Source organism: Muscardinus avellanarius (assembly GCF_963383645.1).
Source record: "Muscardinus avellanarius genome assembly, chromosome: 12".
NCBI lineage: Eukaryota > Metazoa > Chordata > Mammalia > Rodentia > Gliridae > Muscardinus > Muscardinus avellanarius.
In genome coordinates this window covers 8,562,759-8,582,674 of record NC_137798.1, presented here as the reverse complement: position 1 = coordinate 8,582,674, position 19,916 = coordinate 8,562,759, and the positions used below count along the sequence as shown (strand labels likewise).

At 42.8% G+C, this 19,916-nt stretch overlaps 1 protein-coding gene across 1 annotated transcript in view; it reads right to left on the bottom strand.

Moving 5' to 3' along the window:
• Positions 1-3,086: 3,086 nt before the first annotated feature.
• Positions 3,087-19,916, bottom strand: part of SECISBP2L (SECIS binding protein 2 like) — a gene marked incomplete at both ends in the record, with an annotated part of 54,186 nt that continues 37,356 nt past the window's right edge. The window contains 6 exons of the mRNA XM_080707020.1: positions 3,087-3,763; positions 8,195-8,414; positions 12,448-12,602; positions 14,275-14,495; positions 17,011-17,173; positions 18,854-18,986. Coding sequence (XP_080563146.1) covers positions 3,087-3,763; positions 8,195-8,414; positions 12,448-12,602; positions 14,275-14,495; positions 17,011-17,173; positions 18,854-18,986 — 1,569 coding nt within the window. The remainder of the gene's footprint in view (positions 3,764-8,194; positions 8,415-12,447; positions 12,603-14,274; positions 14,496-17,010; positions 17,174-18,853; positions 18,987-19,916) is intronic.

The following is a 19,916-nucleotide window of genomic DNA, read 5'->3' as shown; positions in this document are numbered from 1 at the left end:
ATGAAGATAATTAAGTTTTTAGCAGATTAAATATGTCCTAACTTGTTGGCACAACATACAGAAAATACTTACATGACAAGATTTTTTTAAAAGCAAACAGCAGCTTACAAATAGTAATACTTCTTTATACATATATTAAAGTAACAATGTGTTACAATTTAGCATTTTTATGTTAAAGAGTTGAAATGAATGTAGAGATCACTACTCATTTGCACATTGTAATTCCCAGACCACCCACCTCCCCCAGCTTATTAAGGAATCAGACAAGTACATTATTTGGATATTAATTTATCAATATTTAAACTATGTGAATTCCTTTTGACTAATTCTTTCTCAAATACTGGAAGCATATAAAATACCATCTCTGCAAAAATGACATCCAGTCAAAGCCTGTAAAAACTTTTCAATGTATAACACACATTATTTTTCCATGTTTAGTCAAAAGAAATATATTACATCATTTACAAACATAGAAACCAAAAATTAATCTAATATGAACAATCTGTCTTTGAGGCGTAATCTTCACAGCAAACAAACCTACAGAAGCAGGGTCTAACCTGGGGAGTGTAGGCCACACGCAACTCACTCACCTACATACTGACAGAGAGACCTAATATCGAGGAGACCAGGAAGACAACAGTGCAACACTAAGGAAGAGAACCACTGTTCACTTCGGTGCTGACACCTTCCCCTCACCTTTCCTCACCTTTCCATCCCCTCCTAGGTCTCCAGAGTGAACCACACCCACTTCAAAAAACAGTAAAACTTTCCTAATTCTCATCCCTCCTCTAAAGCCTGTGGAATTCAATATACACAAATCCCAAGATTCAAAGAAGGACACTGTAAAGACATCATGAACACATAGTTAAGTCTCTCTCAACAGTAGCACTTCCTTTACTCGACCTTGGGTTGTCCTCTAGGGGTGACCTGTCTCACATAGAAAGCCCTGGTCCCTTGATTTGCTGCAGGAGAGCAAAGCCTCATCCTGCACCTTGAGAGCGCGGATCACAAACACAACCGAACACTTCTGAAGTCTGTAACGAAATTAAGCTACTGGTGTTCTAACGACTTCCCCAACTTCTCCTTTGATACAAATGTCAAAAATCTAAAATGGCAATTCATGTTCAGAAGAGATAGAAAATATTAAGAAATGTCTGAAAAGCCATGACCTCAAGATCAAGAGATTTCTGAATCACTGACATGGAGCAAAGGAAACTAACATCATAAAAAGTATGAAAAGTTCTAAAATTCTTCACGATTGTCAGTGGTTCAAACCTCCGTCATTTCTTTACGGGAAGTAACCCTTCCCATGTGCAGACAGTCAGATCTGCCACTTGGAAATCCATGATTCCTATTTCAGAGGCTTCATTCCTTACACGCTGCGTTCCTTTAACTAGTGGGCACGAGTGCCTAGGAAGTCTATACTGAAGAGCAGTGTAGACAGGACAGCATACCAACGACCCCGTTAGCACGCTCATGACATCGACACACTTTCTATACAGCAGTGCTCCCGAACTTTCACAACTCACAAACACTTTATCAACCGAATCTCTCCAGTACTTAAATCCAGCAAAATTAGCTCAGTAGTCCCCATAAGTTCAGTATAAAATCTACCCAACTCCCGTCTCTGCCTCTGTGCGGCAGAACCCTGCCCCATACAGCAAGGAAGGGCAGAGAAGCGCCACCCTGCCCTCCTCCTCAGCCTGTGCGTGCGTGCGTGCGTGCGTGCGTGCGTGCGTGCGTGCGTGCATGTGTGGCCTCATGTCAGCTCACTGGGGACGGAGGAGGCGCGGAGGGATGAAATGGGTAACTTGCAATTCTCCCGCCGTTACCTAACTCCCAGAGACCACTGCAGTCCAGGTGGTGACAACTAGCAAATGAAACTCTTAGCTCGGTAAGTTTAATTTCTCCCAAGTAAGTACACCACAGATCCCGAGAGAAGGGAGAGATAAATAATAGTGAGTATAAATTAACACCTGCATATATCTGTATCCTCTAAGTCACCTATAGGCTCTGCACACTTGGGAGTGACGTCCTCTGTCCTCTTCTGAGTCGTCTTAGCAGGACGGTTCCTTTCCCTTCAGTAACTACGGCTGTGGCTATGAGCAAGGTGTTTAAGGCTAGGCTTGAAATATGTTTTTTAAAAGATGAAATAGTTTCACACTAGGGACAAATCTGGATACATAATCAAATCCATATCTCAAATCAAGAAGGTCCTAACCAGAGGCATGCAAGAAAATATACTGGAGTAAGACTTTGTTTCAGGATAGTTTACAGTAAGCTGCGGTCATACAGTCAGCTAGTTATTCACCTGTCAAGACTTGTCTAACTTTATGCAAATAAGACTGTACAGGAGCATTCCTGAGGTAAGACAAATGCAGGACAGACCCCGCAGGCCCTGTCAGGGTAACTGTTGGCTATCGTGGATGACGTCTACCACGAGGCCGCCAGTTCTCATCTACCGCAGTAAGGAAGCGCGGCTACGAAGTTCTGGGGACTGTTGGCCCATCCCGACTTCCACGGGTTACGATGACCAGTGACTTCTGAAATAAGCATTTGTGGACCAGACACAAGCTACGTCTATTTTTTCAACATAAAATACTTTGTGGATTTGTTAACCGCGGGCTATTGCTTAGTTTTCTGACCCAAGATTCAGCTCATTTTTAAAACTCAAGACTTTTCAAATTAAGAGAGAATCGCAGTCTTGAGGCAAACACTGGTCACTGCTTTTATCCTTAGAATCTCCTCTTTAGCTTTCAAACCGGCCTTAAGTAGGCATTTAAAATTTAATTTCTTTAAAACGTCATCTTATGTGTTCCATCATTTTTCATTACAAACTAAGATCTTTATAAATTAAGACCATTAAAAACTAAGATCTGAATTTCCCACATAATTCCTAGAAAGACACTTAGATGCTAATTAAAAGGTAAGCTATAGGTCAAATCAAAACTGGTCAAAGCTACAAAAATATCTTGTTGGGAATTAAACGCGTACAGTAATGACGGAACAGTGCAAGACGCCGAGATGAAGCGTCAGGGAATGGCCGCAGCCCTCGCGCAGCTGAGACAGCGCTGCCGCTTCCTGAGTCACACCTTCTGGGCTGTGGGACTAGAATCGGAGTGGCCCTTGCTCACGGAGCTGCAGTCGCTGGGCCTCTGCTGCTCGGCACCGGCGTGCTCGTCGGAGGCCCACGCCTCACCATCCGCCCCTGGCCCCAGCACCTCGGGGGCCTCCACTTCATCTTCTCCGCTCTGCTCCACGCTGTCTTCCCCAGCACCATTCAGGGTTTTTCCAAGCTGAAGGGTCTCCATAGTCCTCTGGGTCTCTGAGACCCACGACTCGATCCTACTATTGAGCTGCACTTCCACCGATATGTGTTCATGAGCATAGTCCTCCTCCTCCTCCTCTTCCTCCTCCTCCTCCAGCATGCCGGGCACGAGCGTGCTGGTGGTGCTGGTGATGGAGGAGTTCAGAAGCCCTCGACAGCTGCCATCCAGGGAGCCGGTCTCCGTGCTCTGCTGCGAGGCCCACTCCAGGTCGTCCGCCTTGCCTTCCTCCCTGTCGCTCGCTGTGGGTTTCCCGGGGGCAGACACTGAGGTAGTGCTGCCCGCGGCCACAGCCGGTGGCTGCTTCCCGGTGGGGTTTGTGTCCAATGGAATTTTACTGGGCTTTTCAGAAGTGCCGTGCTTAGAGGAAACCTCTCTCTCATTTTCTGATGTTTCCAGTCCATCGGAAGTTTCCACCATGTTTCTCCAATTTGTTTCTACAAATAGCAAACAGATTTTTAAAAACCAGAAGACTGTTTCAAAATCATGGAACTTAAAGACTCCAAAATAAATGGGAAGAACAAAATACAAAAATATGTTGGCTCAACAACTAATCACAAAAACTAATAACTTAGTTTATTCTAACAGTAATTTTTTTTCTTTGTGGTACTAGGGATTGAACCCAGTATATTCTTCCTCTAAGCTACACTCAAAGCCCTTTTTAATTTTTTTTAATTTTGAAACAGGATCTCACTAAGTTGCTGAGGGCCTCACAAACTTGCTGAGGCTAGCCCTGAACCTGTAATCCTGACTAAGCCTCCCAAGTGCTGGGATTATAGGCATATGTCACCATGCCTAACTTAATCTAGTAATAGAGTAAATGTTAAAAAAGAAAAACAATTCTTCAAATGTGCATAAAAATAAAGCCAAGAGACAAAAGTAAATGTGTTAATGCATCAAAAAGCAAAAGATCTTTTACCACTGATGTTCATAAATAAAATCCATACATTCATGAAAATCCATCTATTGTGTGTGGGGAAGGGGTCTGGGGTTGTGCTGAACACAAGGACCCATACAGGAGGGTCCTCACATACACAAGAACCAAGATACTCAGCAAAAGTAGTTCTGCATTGGAGTCTGCACCTTGTGCAGTCAGCACATTACTAGGTTTTGTTTTAAGACATGTATTTCCATTTATAAGCAATGAATCCATCCATGTATTTCTAACACTTGTGAAAATGTTTTATAACATAAGTAGCTTGATTTACACAGTGATTCTGAGAGCTAAAAAATGGCATTATATAATACGTTAATGTGTAATGATAGGAAATCAGTATGGAGCAAAACATTTTAAAAAGTACCAGGAATTAATGAAATATAGCTCAACACTATCTTTTAAATAAAAATATTTAATTACAACTGTTATTAACATCTTATAATATTCTTATCGAGCTGTAGTGAAATAAGGAACCTACTCACAGTAATGTATTCAACTTGACTATATCATCCATGGACTCCACACAGCCCATATTTGTGGTAGTGCAAGTCAGGTGGTCAGTGTATTAAAAAACAACAACAACAAAAAAAAACCTGCCTTTCTTATAGCTATTTCAGTACAGAACAGTACACCCTCCTACTTTCGCTCCTACCTCAGGAAAACAAAATCTCCTTTTATACTCTCCTTTTCCGATTATGCCATTATCATTTACGGTCTCAAAGCAACAGCAGCTCACAGTAGCCCTGGCCCAGCTCCCTGGTGGCGTGCCCTTCATCCCATGGAGCACACCACTGCTTCCTGATGCTGCAGCTCATCAGCTCCGAGCTCTGCTCCGTAAGCCCGAGCTCATGCCTTCGCCCTGCAAAGGTTCCCAGGGGGTTGTGACGTCACCGCTGCCGTCCGCTGTCTGGCTGGCTTTCCACCACCCTAGGGCAGGGTTCAAAGCCCGGAGCTCGGCATGGCCAAGCCTCGGTGGCCTGCCGCGTGCCCGTCACCCTCCGTGTCACTGAGCTCCACCGCTCCCTGGACTCAAGCGTAAACCAAGCGTTCGCACACGCTGTTCTCTCTTCCTTTCCTTCACACTCTTACTCACCCTCGATCGCGGCACGCACTAACCAGAACCCCCACAGCAACTGTTACAGGCAGCCCAAAAGCTCTGTGCAGTTCTGTTCCCCTCATTAACCCTCCCCACTCCCACTCCAGTCCATCTCTCCCACTATGGCTGCTGTATAGTAAAGGAAAAACAAATCCTATTATATAAAAAGTGGAGGACTAGTAAGTAAAAAATTTACACACATTTAATTGTGCAAAAAACTTCAAAGTCATAAAATTTCTTAAAATGTTAGATGCATCTATGTTTCCTTCCAATAATTTTTTCCTAAAAGAAGGTCCAAAGCCGGGCATGGTGGTGCACGCTTGTAAGCCTAGTACTTGGGAGGCTGAAACAGGAGGATTGCACGGGTTTGAAGGCAGCCTCAGCTACTTAGTGAGGCTTTCTGCAACTTAGTGAGACCCTGTTTCCAAATAAAATATAAAAAAGGTCTGGGAGTACAGCCCAGAGGTAGAAAGCCCCTGGGTTCCGCCCCCAGTACCACCAAAAATAAATAAATAAATAAATAAATAAATAAAAATAAAAAATAGGCCTGGGGAGGCAGAATGCCCCTGCGCTCAATCCCCAGTACCAAAATAAAAGGAGATATCTGAAGTCCAGAGATTAGTCAATAACACCTAAATCCCCTGGGGAAAAATATGAAAAAGCAAGGCTTCAATCTTTGAATACTTTAAATTTGGTTCTAATCTTTGAGAGTTTCTTTACATGCTATTTTTCTCAATGTGTACCAAAATGAAAATCATTTACCTATCTGTGATTTGCCTAAACCCACAGACTTACAGAATTATCCTGCAATCTGCTTTATGAGATTTAGCATTTCATTTTAATCTTCTTTGTTTTCAACCAGTTATCACACCAGCAAAAGAAATATATCTGCCTCTAGTCCATGACCAACAGTATTCTAAAGGCTGGCAGCCGCTTGTTCATTGACTCTGTTCTGAAATTCCAGAGACAGGCATGGCGGCACACACCTACAATCTCAGATCTTGGGAGGCTGAGACAAGGGCATCAAAGGTTCAAAGCCTCAGCAACTTAGCACGGCCCTTACCAACTTAGGATCCTGTTTCTAAACATAAAAAAGGGCTTGGGGTGTCTTGGGTTCAATCCCCGGCACCACACATACAAACACACACAAAGCATTCCAAATACACACATTCCAAGTCATCACAGACAAAAGACAGGAAAGGGAGTATGAGGAGGAAAGGGGAGACTCAGTTAACGTGTTAACTTTTAGAAAGTAAAAGCTATCTGATACATTCTTAGATAGGAATAAAATGGGGGGGGGGCAAAAGAAAATCGCCTGTAGAAGAAAGTAAAATAGAGAGAAATAAACCAGAAGCTGGTTTAAGAAAGAGACTTAAAAGAGTTGAATAATAAATCCTACCATGGAGGTAAAAAATCTCTACAATGAAAATTATGAAACATCAAAGAAAAAACTTAAGGGTTAAGGGTTGGATGTTTTCTCTCCTATGTGGAAGACAGAAAGAAAATACGAACAAAAGGGACTTTAGATAACAGAGAGTGACCAGCAAGAGTGCGAGATGACGGGGAGGAAGGTGAGAGGGGAAAGGACAGGACAAAGGAACAGTTCAAATCACGCTGTGCTCTTAGCCGGGCCTGGGGGCGCACGCCTGTCATCCCAGCATTTAGGAGGCTGAGGATCGCGGTTCACGGCCAGCCTCAGGTACCACTTAGTGAGGCCTCTGCAACTCAGTGAGACCCTGTTTCAAAATAAAGAATAAAAAATAGGGCTGGGGGTGGAGCTCGGAGGTAGAATGCCCCTGGGTTCCATCCCCAGTACTGAAAAGAAAAATTATGCTGTGCCCCTCATGACGGCATGGCCAGCAGTAGCGCGCTGCGTACGGGGAGGACGGGCAGGGTGGTGGGATCAGAATGGACTCACACCAAGACCTGTGTGCAGGTCTGCTGGACGTCTCTGAACCTCACTAGGATGTGGAATTATAACGTACCAATGAAAATGTGTTTTAAAAGGGGCTGGAAGAATTACAGAAAGAAGTCAAGGAAAATACTAAAATGTAGACTGCAGGAACACTGTAAAACATTAGACATGTTTTCAATTAGTCTGTACTTCTTTTTGACCACAATCAGATTTAACTTAAATGTCATTCCTAGGTCTTATAAGATTAGACTGAGTACTACTCAGGTCTTCAGTTTACTTAGTAAATATAAAATTCCAATAACAAGTATAACTTATTAAAGTAAAACTTCTGAACATTTACTTTATGAAAGGCCATGCATATGGTACATTCTGCTTTTTTGATCCACCTAGACTATTTTTAAGTTTTGGGATATGATTAAATTTCAGGGTCTCATAGAGTATCTGTTTCCAAATTCGAGAGAGAGAGAGAGAGAGAGAGAGAGAGAGAGAGAGAGAGAGAGAGAATGTGTGTGTGTGTGTGTGTGTGTGTGTGTGTGTGTGTGTGTGTGTGTGTGGTACTGGGGATGGAACACAGAGGCTTTCTACCTCCGGGCTATACTCCCAGACCTATTTTTTTATACTTTATTTGGAAACAGGGTCTCACTAAGTTACTGAAAGCCTCACTAAGTAGCTGAGGCTGGCTTCGAACCTGTGCGATCCTCTTATCTCAGCCTCCCAAGCGCGGGGATTACAAGCGTGCGCCACCACACCCGGCTTGTTTCCAAACTCTAATTTTAATGAAGATACTTAATGCAACTTTAAGCCAAAATTTTGTGCAAAATTTGAATAATCAAGAACAAAATAAGAATAAAAGGGAGAATGGAAATACTTATAAGACTATTTACTATTTTAAAGCACCCACATGGAAGGCAAGGACTTACCATACTCCTTTTCATTGACTTCAGAGATAGGTTCAGAAATGACGCTGCAGAAGGAGATGGCGCTGGCAGCGGAGGGGTTCCGAGAGTGCCCCATGTGGTGCGGCGCCTTCTTCACCGTTCTCAGGGCTTCCTCGGCCTGCTCCTGCTCCATTGCTGCCACCATGTCTTTGTATGCTTTTCTGGCTTCCTCAGTAAGTTCCACTAACTTATTAAACAGGCCCTAAAAACAAACAGGGACTCTGATGAGTTCATTTTGACTACACTCTCCGTCCAGTTCGTTTGTCAGGATGTGAGTACTGTGGACTGAACCCAGGGGCAGTCCACAAGTAAGCCACACCCCAGCCCTCTTCATTTGGAAACAAGGTCTCGCCAGGTTGCTAAGGGTCTTGCTATGTTGCTGAGGCTGTGCTCGAACCTGCAACCCTCCTGTCTCCACCTCCCAATACTGGGATTACAGACATGCGCCACCACACCTGGCTCTTTTATCCAAATTTTTATTTTATTTTGTGGTACTGGGGGTGGAACCCAGGGACATCCTATCTCCAAGTTACACTCTCTGTCCTGTTTTAGTTTTTATTTTGAAACAGGGTCTCATTAAGTTGCAAATGGCTTCAGTAAATTGCTGAGGCTGCCTCCTATCTCAGCCTCCCAAGTACTGGGATTACAAGTGTGTGCTACCATGCCCGCTAGATTCAAATTTTTAGCAAAATAAATATCTCTACTGTTTGTTTCAGGGTCATACAAACTTCCAGTCAAGACAGAATGTGACTGGTATGCAAGCCACAGAACTTTGTATAACAACTCTGCAACTTTTATATATACTGTTTGATTCTTACAAGTCTGAGGAAATTCCTTCATTTTTACACTAGCTACTAAATATGTTTAATAGTCAAAGTTCTTGCCAAGTCTATCAATTCAATGGTGCACCTTCCTTCAGTGTGGCACCTCCAAGTTAGAACACCAACCCTGTTCTCCAGGAACCTTCTATGTGACTAGAAGGAGCAGACGGGAGACAGCTAGAGTACAAGGTGCAAGACCTTAATGCCTCGAGAGGTAAAAAGCGTTGTGGCTTTGAGGTGAGACATCAAATCTAACTGTTGGACATCACTGAGGAATTCGTGTAGGAAGATGACATCTGGTACAGGCCTCGACAAAACAGGCATTCACTTGAGGGTGAAGCACAGGGTCCAGACACACAACATCACGCAGCTTGTTTGGGCCACAGTGAGGAATCTTACATGAACTAGAGGAAGTGCACGCAGGGTGATGTCTAGGGTGCAGAAGAAACCTCTAGAGTAGTTAAGAGTTCCCTATGATGTTCACTCACTAGAACTTGAAAGACCAGCAGGAAGCAGTGATGGGAGGGTAGCCAGGGCTTTGAAGAAAACAGGGCACAGACAGGCGAGCACCATTACTAGGCCACAGCAAAGAACACAAACAAATCCAGAGCCCGGACACGGGACCTGGCTAACTACCCAAAGCTGCTCTACCAGGGAAATGAAAATTACTGTGAATGGAACAAATAATTCCAGTGAAATGGCAGGGGTACAGGGCATAATCATATTTAATAAAATGGCAAATAGCATATTATTAAAGTTATACTTCAATAACTATATCTACTGATGTCCAAAGAAAATTTAAGTTTCCACAGCTAGCAACAAGAAAATCATGCAACAACAACTTCTAGGGGTGCCTATTCATAACTCCTGTTGAAATGTTTTGATCTCACACCACAATAAAAAAAAGGCTCATAATAGTAAATGAAGTGACCTGGGCTTTTATTAAGAATACATTTAATTTTACACTAATTTGTGTTTTCATACATGGGGGGGAAGTACATCATTTATTTTATTAGGGCAATGTCCTTTAAGTATAAACCTTAACAAGATAAAAGCACAGTGAAAGGTGCCGCACTGCTGTAGAATCTTTCTCTAAAAATTGACTTCAAGAAGGAAAAGTGGTCAGCTGTGGTGGCGCCAGCCACAAGAGCTTCGAGACCCTCAGCAAGTGAGACTTAGTGAGATACTGTTTCAAAATAAAAAATAAAAAGGGATGGGGGTGTATCAGAGGTAGAATGTCTCGAGTTTAATTCTTAGTACCAAAAAAAGGGAAAAATATAGCTGGGTATGCTACTTGGGATTCCAGGCAGGTTAACAAGTTCAAGGCCAGCCCAAGACAACTTACTGACACCCTAGGATGCAGCTCAGTGTAGAACACTTGCCTAGTATGTGCATGGAGCTTGATTTCTCAGTAAAACACACATACACACGTGCACACACACACACACGAACAATCAGAACTGTTTATGAGAGGGTACAATAAACCATTTTATTAATTGTGCTGATTGTTTAAGGGGGTGGGTGCTAAGGCTAGCAACTAGTAGTATACAAGCACAGGCAGGACTATTTATTTATTTAATTGTGGGTCTGGGGATGGTTTGGGGGTAGTACCCAGAGGCATTCTATCTCCGAGCTACACCCCTGCCCAATTTTTTATTCTTTATTTTGAAACAGGTTTTCACTAAGTTGCTGAGGGCCTAAGTAGCTGAGATTGTCAGCGAACGGCAACCCTCCAGTCTCAGCCTCCTGGATGCTGAGATTACAAGCGCATGCCACCACGCCCAGCTTACTTGTTTTTAAAGTAAGAAAGGATGGTTAAAAACAGCCTGTATGTTAGTAACAGACGTCACAAGTATTTGCAGTGTTCATGCATTTAAGTGAAACCAATATTAAAAAACCTGCATGTGGGTATATAATGTTGAGATGAACATTAGTTTTACAATATAGACAAGACAGAAATTGTTAGGAATAAAAGAATGTAAGAAAAGAAAAGAAAATGTAAAAAGAAAAGCTAGAATCAAGGAACTAAAGCCTGGAATGTGAGGATAAGTTTACCTATCTTAATACTATAAAAGGCAAGTAAAAAATTGTGCAAAGCTGGAAAACATTTTACAGTATAAAATCACACAGTTATCATACACAATTCATGGAGAAGCCAATACAATAAAAAGAGAGACAAAGCCGGGCGTGGTGGCGCACGCTTGTAATCCCAGCGCTTGGGAGGCTGAGGCAGGAGGATCCCACAGGTTCGAAGCCAGCCTCAGCTACTTAGTGAGGCTCTCAGCAACTTAGTGAGACCCTATTTCCAAATAAAATATAAAATAGGGCTGGGGCGGGGTAGCCTGGAGAATAGAAAAGCCCCTGTACTTCCAAAAAAAAAAAAAAAGAGAGAGAGAGAGAGAGAGAGCACCATGTCCGCTAATGCAACTGGTCCTATCCCTGTTCTGTAAACTCTAATAATGAACAAAGGAGGAGCTCAGCTTTCCTGACTTCTTTATGTAAGAGCCCCGCTTTCCCAGAGGCATTCACTCCAATCTCCACGCGTTACTTATACGGTAGGTGCACATCTACCGCAATTCAGTGAAGGAGCATTTTGTCTCGTGCCTGCTTGTGTTCAAGTGGCATGAAAGGTGTCAGGCGCGTAAGCACAAGGGCCACGCTGCTGGGATGTGCGCGAGGTGCGGCAGCCAGCTGGCACACAGAGGCCCGGGCCGCCGTGAGAGCAGGCGCCAACAACTCCACGGGCAGCAGAAGAGAAGCCGCAGGGCGCAAACACGGCGACGGGGCGGAGGGGACACTTCAGCACGTGTGTCAGCGTGGCTGGGAGAGGGCGGTCTGCCAGGGATGCCGAGGGCGCTTGGGAAATGGCTCCAGTCAAGAGCGTCAAAAGCCATCTGTGGCGAGCACTGCTCTCAGGCGACAGCCTTTACACTGCGGGCTCCTGCTAAAAGCCTGTGGCCGCAGGCTGCCAGGGAGAAGGGACGACGGCTGTGCCGACTCCGAGAGCCGACCGCTTAAGGAACTTCATTTTCTAAAGGAAAACTCCTTCAACTAAAGGAGTCTCTGCTCTCCTGACTCCCAGTATAAAAACTACCCCCATCCCAGAGGCTGGAGACATTATTTTACATAATACTGGATACCTTCAACTAGCAGTTAAATAAATTATCAAGTAATAAACAGTGGAGCCCCGAAGAAAAACACCACTCTGGCAGAAAGAGGAATTAAAATACTTTAACTGCTGAAGGATTCCATGGACATGTTTTCCCTCCACTTAGAGAGGAGGGCAACCGCTGAGACTGTCTGCTCATCCCTTGAGAGCTGTCAACTCATCCCTTTAGATGCCTCGACGCACCCGATGCAGCCGCAGCAAGGGCTCCGCCCGGAGCCATGAGGCCGAGCAGCCCGAGCACCTACCTCAGCGCCAAAGTAGTTGAAGATGCCCACTACGCTGACGGGGACCAACTTGTTCACACAGCGTCCGAGAGCTTTTCTTCCAAGGGCAAACACAAAAGGAATTTCTTGTTCCCGTGCCATAGCTATGACGTTGTAGAGAGCCTCATCCAGGCCACCTGAGAAAGCCGACAGGTAGAGACTTGAGTTTAGTTACTTCTAAATGAAGCTAATCTAGCGCCTAACAGTTAAGGCATGAACACTGCGGCGAGAAATCTAGGAACTCTTCTACCACTTCTGCTGTCGGTTACATTAGTTATCTTATTTGAATTCTGCATTACATATGGAGTTTTTATATATTTTTACTGCTTCACTATAGTCTCACATCATGATGTGAATCATAATGATAGTGACATACATGCGCACAGCACTTAGTGGGCTTTCCCTCCTATACAGATATTATTTTATACACGTTTTTACATATACAACTTTCTCTCTAATTAAATTCCTTCAAACCCAATATTTCTATCTTCCCATATGGATTAGCACAGCAGAAATGTAATTCCAACTTCACAAATACTTATTATAAAGAAATTACTTAATACTGTTAAAAGTGGCTAATTTCTTTTTCTTTATGCTCTAGAATGTATAGTCATTTTTTCTTTTATTGGCACACAGTCTCACATCATAATGCAGTCCATGCTGACAATGGCGTCCCTGCACAGCGCACGTGGTGCCCCACCCCACCTCCCCACGTCCCCCTCTCCCAACACCAAGTGCCCAGAGGCTGCAGCTCCAGGAGTGATCTGTGACGATGCAGCAAGACAGATCACACATTAACAGCTCTGTTAGTGCTTCTCGCTATACACAGGCCTCCCTCCCACTGCGACTGGCTGGATCTGTCCACCCTAGTTCACCTAAGTGACTCCCCAGAGACGATAAATAAGGACTATGACAGGGCACGATGTGCTCATGAGCAGCTTACCCAAGAGCCGCCCTCCTCTTTATGCAACTCCTCCCTCCCCTGTGCGGTAATGGGTTGAACCCAGGAGACTGAACCACCTCAAGCTATATCCTCAGCCCTTTTTATTTTAAAACAGGATCTCGCTAGGTTGCTGAGGCTGGCCTGGAACCTGTGATCCTCCTCTCTCAACCTCCCGAAGTACTGGGACTACAGCTGTGAGCCACCACTCTGGGCTTGTAAGTGCTAGTTTCTTTTCTTTTTTTTCCTTGGTACTGGGGATGGAACCCAGGGGCATTCTACCTCTGAGCTACACCCCCAGCCCAATTTTTTTGTTATTTTGAAACAGGGTCTCACTGAGTAGCAAAGGGCCTAAGTAGCTGAAGCTGTCCATGCACCAAGATCCTCCTGTCTTAGCCTCCCAAATGCTGGGATTACAAGCGTGCGCCATCATGCCGGGCTTTGTAACTGCTAGTTTCTGAGAGACAAATTTCCACTATAAGCAGAAACACAGACTTTTAAACTTTTTCTAATTCTTTTTAAGAGGACAAGGATATCAAAGGAAGAGGCTACAAAAACCTTAAAAGGAAAAGATATTTACAAAGGTAAAGAAACAGAGATCTGCACCTTGTTAGTCTCCACTCTGATCACATCAGAGAGACACTTGGTGGGCCCAACTGAACCCCTTCGCCAGTGTTCACACCTGAGGGGTTTAATAACTCAGCCCAATGAGCCCACTTCATTTTAGGCATTCAGAGGTTTCATTCTTTTCTCATGGACAGTGTTTTGCAACTTGCAAAGTGAGATATATAACTCCCACTTTAAACTTCTTACATATCCCACTTACACCAAATAAATACCAGAATACTTCAAGAACAAAATGTGCACACCCTTTGACTGGATCTTTTCACAGTTGGGAGAGATTATGACACACTTGATCTTGTTTAACTTCATGTGCTTGGTGACCTCCCGCAGGCCCATGACCAGCCGTCTTCGTGCTTTTGCTCGTACGGGGTCCTTCTGGTAGACGCGTTCCTGAAAACTGACCAGTTCTTGGAGAAGAAGGGTCACACATTCATCAATCTCTTTACAAAGAACCTGATTACAATACCTGTAAAGGAAACAAAAATAGGTAACTGCATTCTAATTTACTTTTTGAGAATTATAAAAATATTACAAAAAAATCTTTAATAGAAAATACAGCCAATAAGTAAATACAGCCAATAAGTAGTTTTCTTGCAAATTAACTCTTAAAAATTTCTAAATCCTCAGTTAATTAGAAAAATGGAATAGTGGCTGTGATTGTTTCTGAATTTGAACAAACTGGCTTTTAGTAAAGGGTAAGTTAACCTCAGGGAAGTACTATGTGAACTCCCAAAGATAAAAATCAAATGCCTGCTTGCTATGAGACAAAAACAAGGATAATAATATTCTTGATAAAAAGAGTTATTTCATTCCAACGACTACTAAAGATGCTTACAGTAGGAAATAAATAAATGTACCTTCTAATTGAACTATATCCTAATACCAGCAACTTGTCCTCTGAGCTTAGATAACACTCTGAGCATTTCTCAGCCACAAAAATAAAGTATTAGGTAAGATGGCCTCAATGGCCCTGTGGCTTTGAAAGTTCAGGGCTCTGGAGGATAAACTCAATAGTCAAACCCGGGCCAAAACTAAAGGATGTGAGGGAAAAGCCATCTTCCTTTATACGAGACAAAGCCAGTGAGCGAGGCTCTTTGAGATCCGGCATGATTACAATGTGGAAAACAGAAAGGAGGTAAGCGTGAGGCCACTACCGTGTTTAAATTCTGGCTGGGCGTGGTGGGGAGGAGCGCGCCTGGAATTCCGGTACTTGGGAGTCTGTGAGACAGGAGAATCGCAAAGTCTCAAAAACTTTGGGGCCAGTCTCAAAAACTCAGTGAGACCCTGTTACAAAATAAAAGCTAAAATAGGGCTGGGTGTGTAGCCCAGAGGTAGAATGCGTCTGAGCTCAAGTCTCAGTTCCACAAAAGAATAAATAAATAACATACATCCAGGGATGAGAAGCCATTCAACTACACTTGTACACTCTGCCCATCTCTCATCTCTACCATAAGCAGGTATTTAACAGGGAGAACTGGGAGCTGGGAATGGGGAGATCAGAAGATCGCAGGTTCATACCCAGCCTCAGCAATTTATGAGGCCCTCTTCACCTTACAAAATACATAAAATAAAATAGGTCTGGGGGTGTAGCTTGGAGGTAGAATGCCCCTGGATTCAAATCCAAGTACCACAAAAACAAAAACAAGAAGTGGTGTAATTAATGCCTCATCTAATAATAACTAGGCAGATGTCTTAAGTTATATAGTGGAAAAATCCAGGCCTGCTTTTTTTTAGTGCAAAAAAATTTTGTTTTGCAAATTTTATGATTTATGTGAAAAATATTTAAGTAAGTGCAAGTATGTCACAACTTCAGAAGTGATGATGTGACTATACAGCCTAGGAAGACTGTCAGAAAGTATTCAGAATTAAAGAATAGGATATAAAAATGCAATTTTCTTTGTTTTTTTCTCTCAAGCTGTTTATTTCATTCATATGTAACATTTTATTCCCCAAGTGTTTCATTTGCTCAACATCTGTTATTTGACATTTAATTAACTCTCAAAGCTAGGCAAGAAGTATCTGCTCAAAAACAATGGAGTAGAACAAAGAACAGAACAGACCAATATGGCCCCAACTCTCACATCTTCTACTTTTGCCCTGGGATTCTTTCATGTGTCGGTTTTAAAGATAAAAGCAGTTCATTTACATGAATGTCAAATTCCTAAACTTTTCACAGCATTAACAGTTCTTTCAAGGCTACTCACAGGTAGGGTACCATATTTTGCGATTCCTAAAACCTATAAGTATTTTCTTAAAAACAAATAGCTCGGGCTGGGTGTAGTTCAATGGTGTAGCACTTGGCAAGCATTCAAGAGGCTATGGGTTCAATTTCCAGAACCTCCAAACAAAACCAAATAGCTTTATTTAGTATGTTCATTTCATGTAATAGGGTCTTAGAACTCTATTACATATTTCATTGCTTACTAAAAAACAAAAGCATTTGGAGGGGTAAAACTCACAGTACAAGATCATATACATAAAATGTAAGACATCAAGATTCTAGGGTAAAACAGTGATATCAAGAGAATATATGTAGCCAGGTGTGATGGTGCACACTTGTAATCCCAGCATTCGGGAGGCTGAGATCAGAGGATAATGGTTCGCGGACAGCCTCAGTTACTTAGTGAGGTCCTCTGCAACTTAGTGAGACCCTGTTTCAAAATAAAGATAAAAAAAAAAAAAAAATAGGGCAGGGCATGTAGCTCGGAGGTTGAATGCCCTGGGTACCATCCTCAGACCCACAAAAACAAAAAATTAAAAAAAGAGTGAGGAGAGAATATATTTACTGTAAAATCACTCTCCATGAACCCTGACAGAAGGGAATACTTGAAACTGGCTGTTAGAAACAAAATTAGAAAGAACTTAAAGCTCTTTGGTGGTCTGCCTACTCGACTCACCTAGGTAACAATGACAATACTCAATGAAGAATTACAATCAAGACCCTTAAACTGTTCAATCTCAACGAGGGGAAAACAACTTACTCTCTAAATCTTTTGCTGTGGATTTTGGTTATTGTTGACGATGCCATTGGGCTGCCTATCCCAGAACTGGCAGGAGAGCCTTGTGACACAGGAGTCATGCAGTATGGAGAATTCTGACTCGCTGGAGAGAGGGAAGTGTCACTGGGCATGCTCAATCCAGCATCTGTGGAGATGTGAGATGAGGGGAAAGAGCTCAGAAACCTCAAATGCCAGAAAACTGCATAATGACCCACACAATTTAGAATGGCAGCTGTCTTTTGAGTCATTTCCTATTTCTCACGAAGGTAACAAGTATTTTTCCTTTCACAAATAATTATTTCTCCTCATATACTACAAAGATTAAGTCTTCCTATTACCCATTAAAATATACTCTTAAAAAGTAAGCAAAGCCCTGAAGTATCTGTCCCAAGGGGCAGAGGGGATGAGAGACTTATCCAAAGCAGGTATTTCCAGAAGATTTAATAAAGAACAAACTTCCGCAAATGCTTCCGGAACACACTATCCATGCCCTTCATCTCTACCTTTTTACTTATTTGTTAGAAATCTTTCTTTCTGAGGGGGATGGGAGGGAAAAGAGGGAAATTCCCTAATGTACATGATGCATTCACAAACACATCAAAGTCCATCACTAAGCCAAACATGAGGAGGAGGGAATGGGGTGGGAATTGGGGAAGGGCTGAATGAGTGATGTGTGCATGTGTGCCTCCACCATCTTGTACCCCATAAGATGCATGACTCAGTGCACCAATAAAAAAAAGTATTTTTAAACTCTAATTGTTGCTGGCAACGCCAAATCCACCTGACGTACTGTCTCCACAGCATGTCTGATTCTCTGCTGGTCTCTTACTTGGCCTTGCTTCTACACTCAGGAAGCCACGTTTTTAGAGTCCATCCCTCGACGCTCCCATTTCCTTCACTGAGTTACTACTCCTCCCGAAGCAGCCAAACTCAGGAAATGAGCTCCTATTTGTATTTCCAGCCCAACAATTAGCAAAGCTAGACACATATGATCTCATCTCCTTACTGGATTATAAACCTGACAGCAGGGCCTGCCCGCTACCCGTCCCTTTCACATTCCCTAAACTCCTTACTCCTACTAGTTACTCGATATGTGGTAGGTAGTCAACAAACATCTGCCGAATGAATGGGTTAATAATATACCTTAATACAGGAGAATTACACTAAATTGAGGATAAAGGAATTCCCTAACCAAGTATGTCCTAGGTGAATAATTTTCAGAAGTAGTAATCTCTTATTTTTCTACGAAATACTACCGCTTTGTCTACGTGTAAATCAGGTTTGAAATGTGCTACAAAATCATTGTGCTGGTTACTCATTCTATGGGACTGAATCGATTCGTATTTGCTGGAACCATCTACGCTGGCTATTTACTGTGTGTGACCGGAACGAATTGGACAACTGGGTGCACTGATCACACATACATATCAATTTTCCAAAAACAAAAAAGAAAATCGACCAAAATGACACAGTGAAAAATAGTCCTATGAAGAAAGATAATAATAGTGTTCCAGATATAACTGACTTAAGATTAAGTGAAAAGAATCATGACAGTTTCAGGTGATTCCATGTACGAGTGAGATCTAATTGGGGGGTTTACTACAAATTCCAGATTTAGGCCTCAAAACACCATAGACTTTTTATAACACTTGCTGACCCCCCCATCTCATCCTCATGATTTCTCTTCAAAAGCATCTTTAGAAGAAACCACTCTATAAAATAACATGGAAAACAACCTCCACTTAGTAGCATGACTGGTGACAGCGTACCTATCAATTAAAATAGTCTGGCCCATTCCATGAGAAGAGGAGAGAGGCCTCCTTACCTTCCTGGGAAATGATCTCCTGTGGCAAATCATCAATAAAGTCTAAGTGCATTTCTGTCGGTTCCTCCGATCCCAGAAGACTGTGGTCCACCGTTAAACGCCCCTTCTTTTCCTCTCTTTCTTTCAAAATAACCTAAAATTCATTATACCAGTGCTTACTGATCACTCTTCAACTATGTTCTGAATGATTATCATGAACACTAAAACACACACATAGTAGACTGCTTAAACATGGACGTGAGGCTTTTAGTTGGCCACGTATTTATATGGCTAAACAGAAATTGACTGGCAAAAAGTCAATATAATTTTAGGCGATGTAGGTTGAAGGAAATACTGTATACAAGATAAAGAGAGCCAATGAAGCTTGACAATGCACAGCTACCGCTCCACAACCGCTTCCTTCTTTAAGTTCCGGGTGACAAACTAGAGCTTTCAAGAAAGTAACTCAGCTTCAAAGTTTGGAAACCAGTCTATACAGTTATTTGATTTACATAGTATAGCTTTTTAAGTATTTAGACATGGATCATCTCATTCTAATCTTCTTGATAACAACTGTGAGTTAACCAAAGCAGACATTACTTTCATAAATGAAGGCTAATTGTTTACCAGCCAGGCATGGTGGCAGATGGAATCCCAGTACTTGGGAGGCTCACCCGAGACAGGAGCAGGGCCAGCCTCAGAAACTTAGAAAATCTAGGCAACTTAGTGAGAACCTATTTCAAAATAAAACAGGGCTGGGAGTCTAGCTTGGAGGCAGAATGCCCCAGGTTCAATCCCCAGTACTAGGGAAAAAACCCTAAGGTTACCTAAAACCACATACTCAGCAAGCACTAAGTGATTACCAAGGTTCAGGGCTAGAGCTGGGGTGAAGCTCAGGGTCGGGTGATTACGTGGAGTACACGAGGCCCTGGGCCAACCCCAGCACTGCCTCTCCCACCCCATAAAGAAACCCAGGGCACTTGGGGTTTTTATTTGTTTGTTTTTGATAAAAAATAAATTCATTCCCAGGGCTTTACTCTACAAAGAAAGGCAATCGAGATGTTGAAACCCACAACTTCAGCAT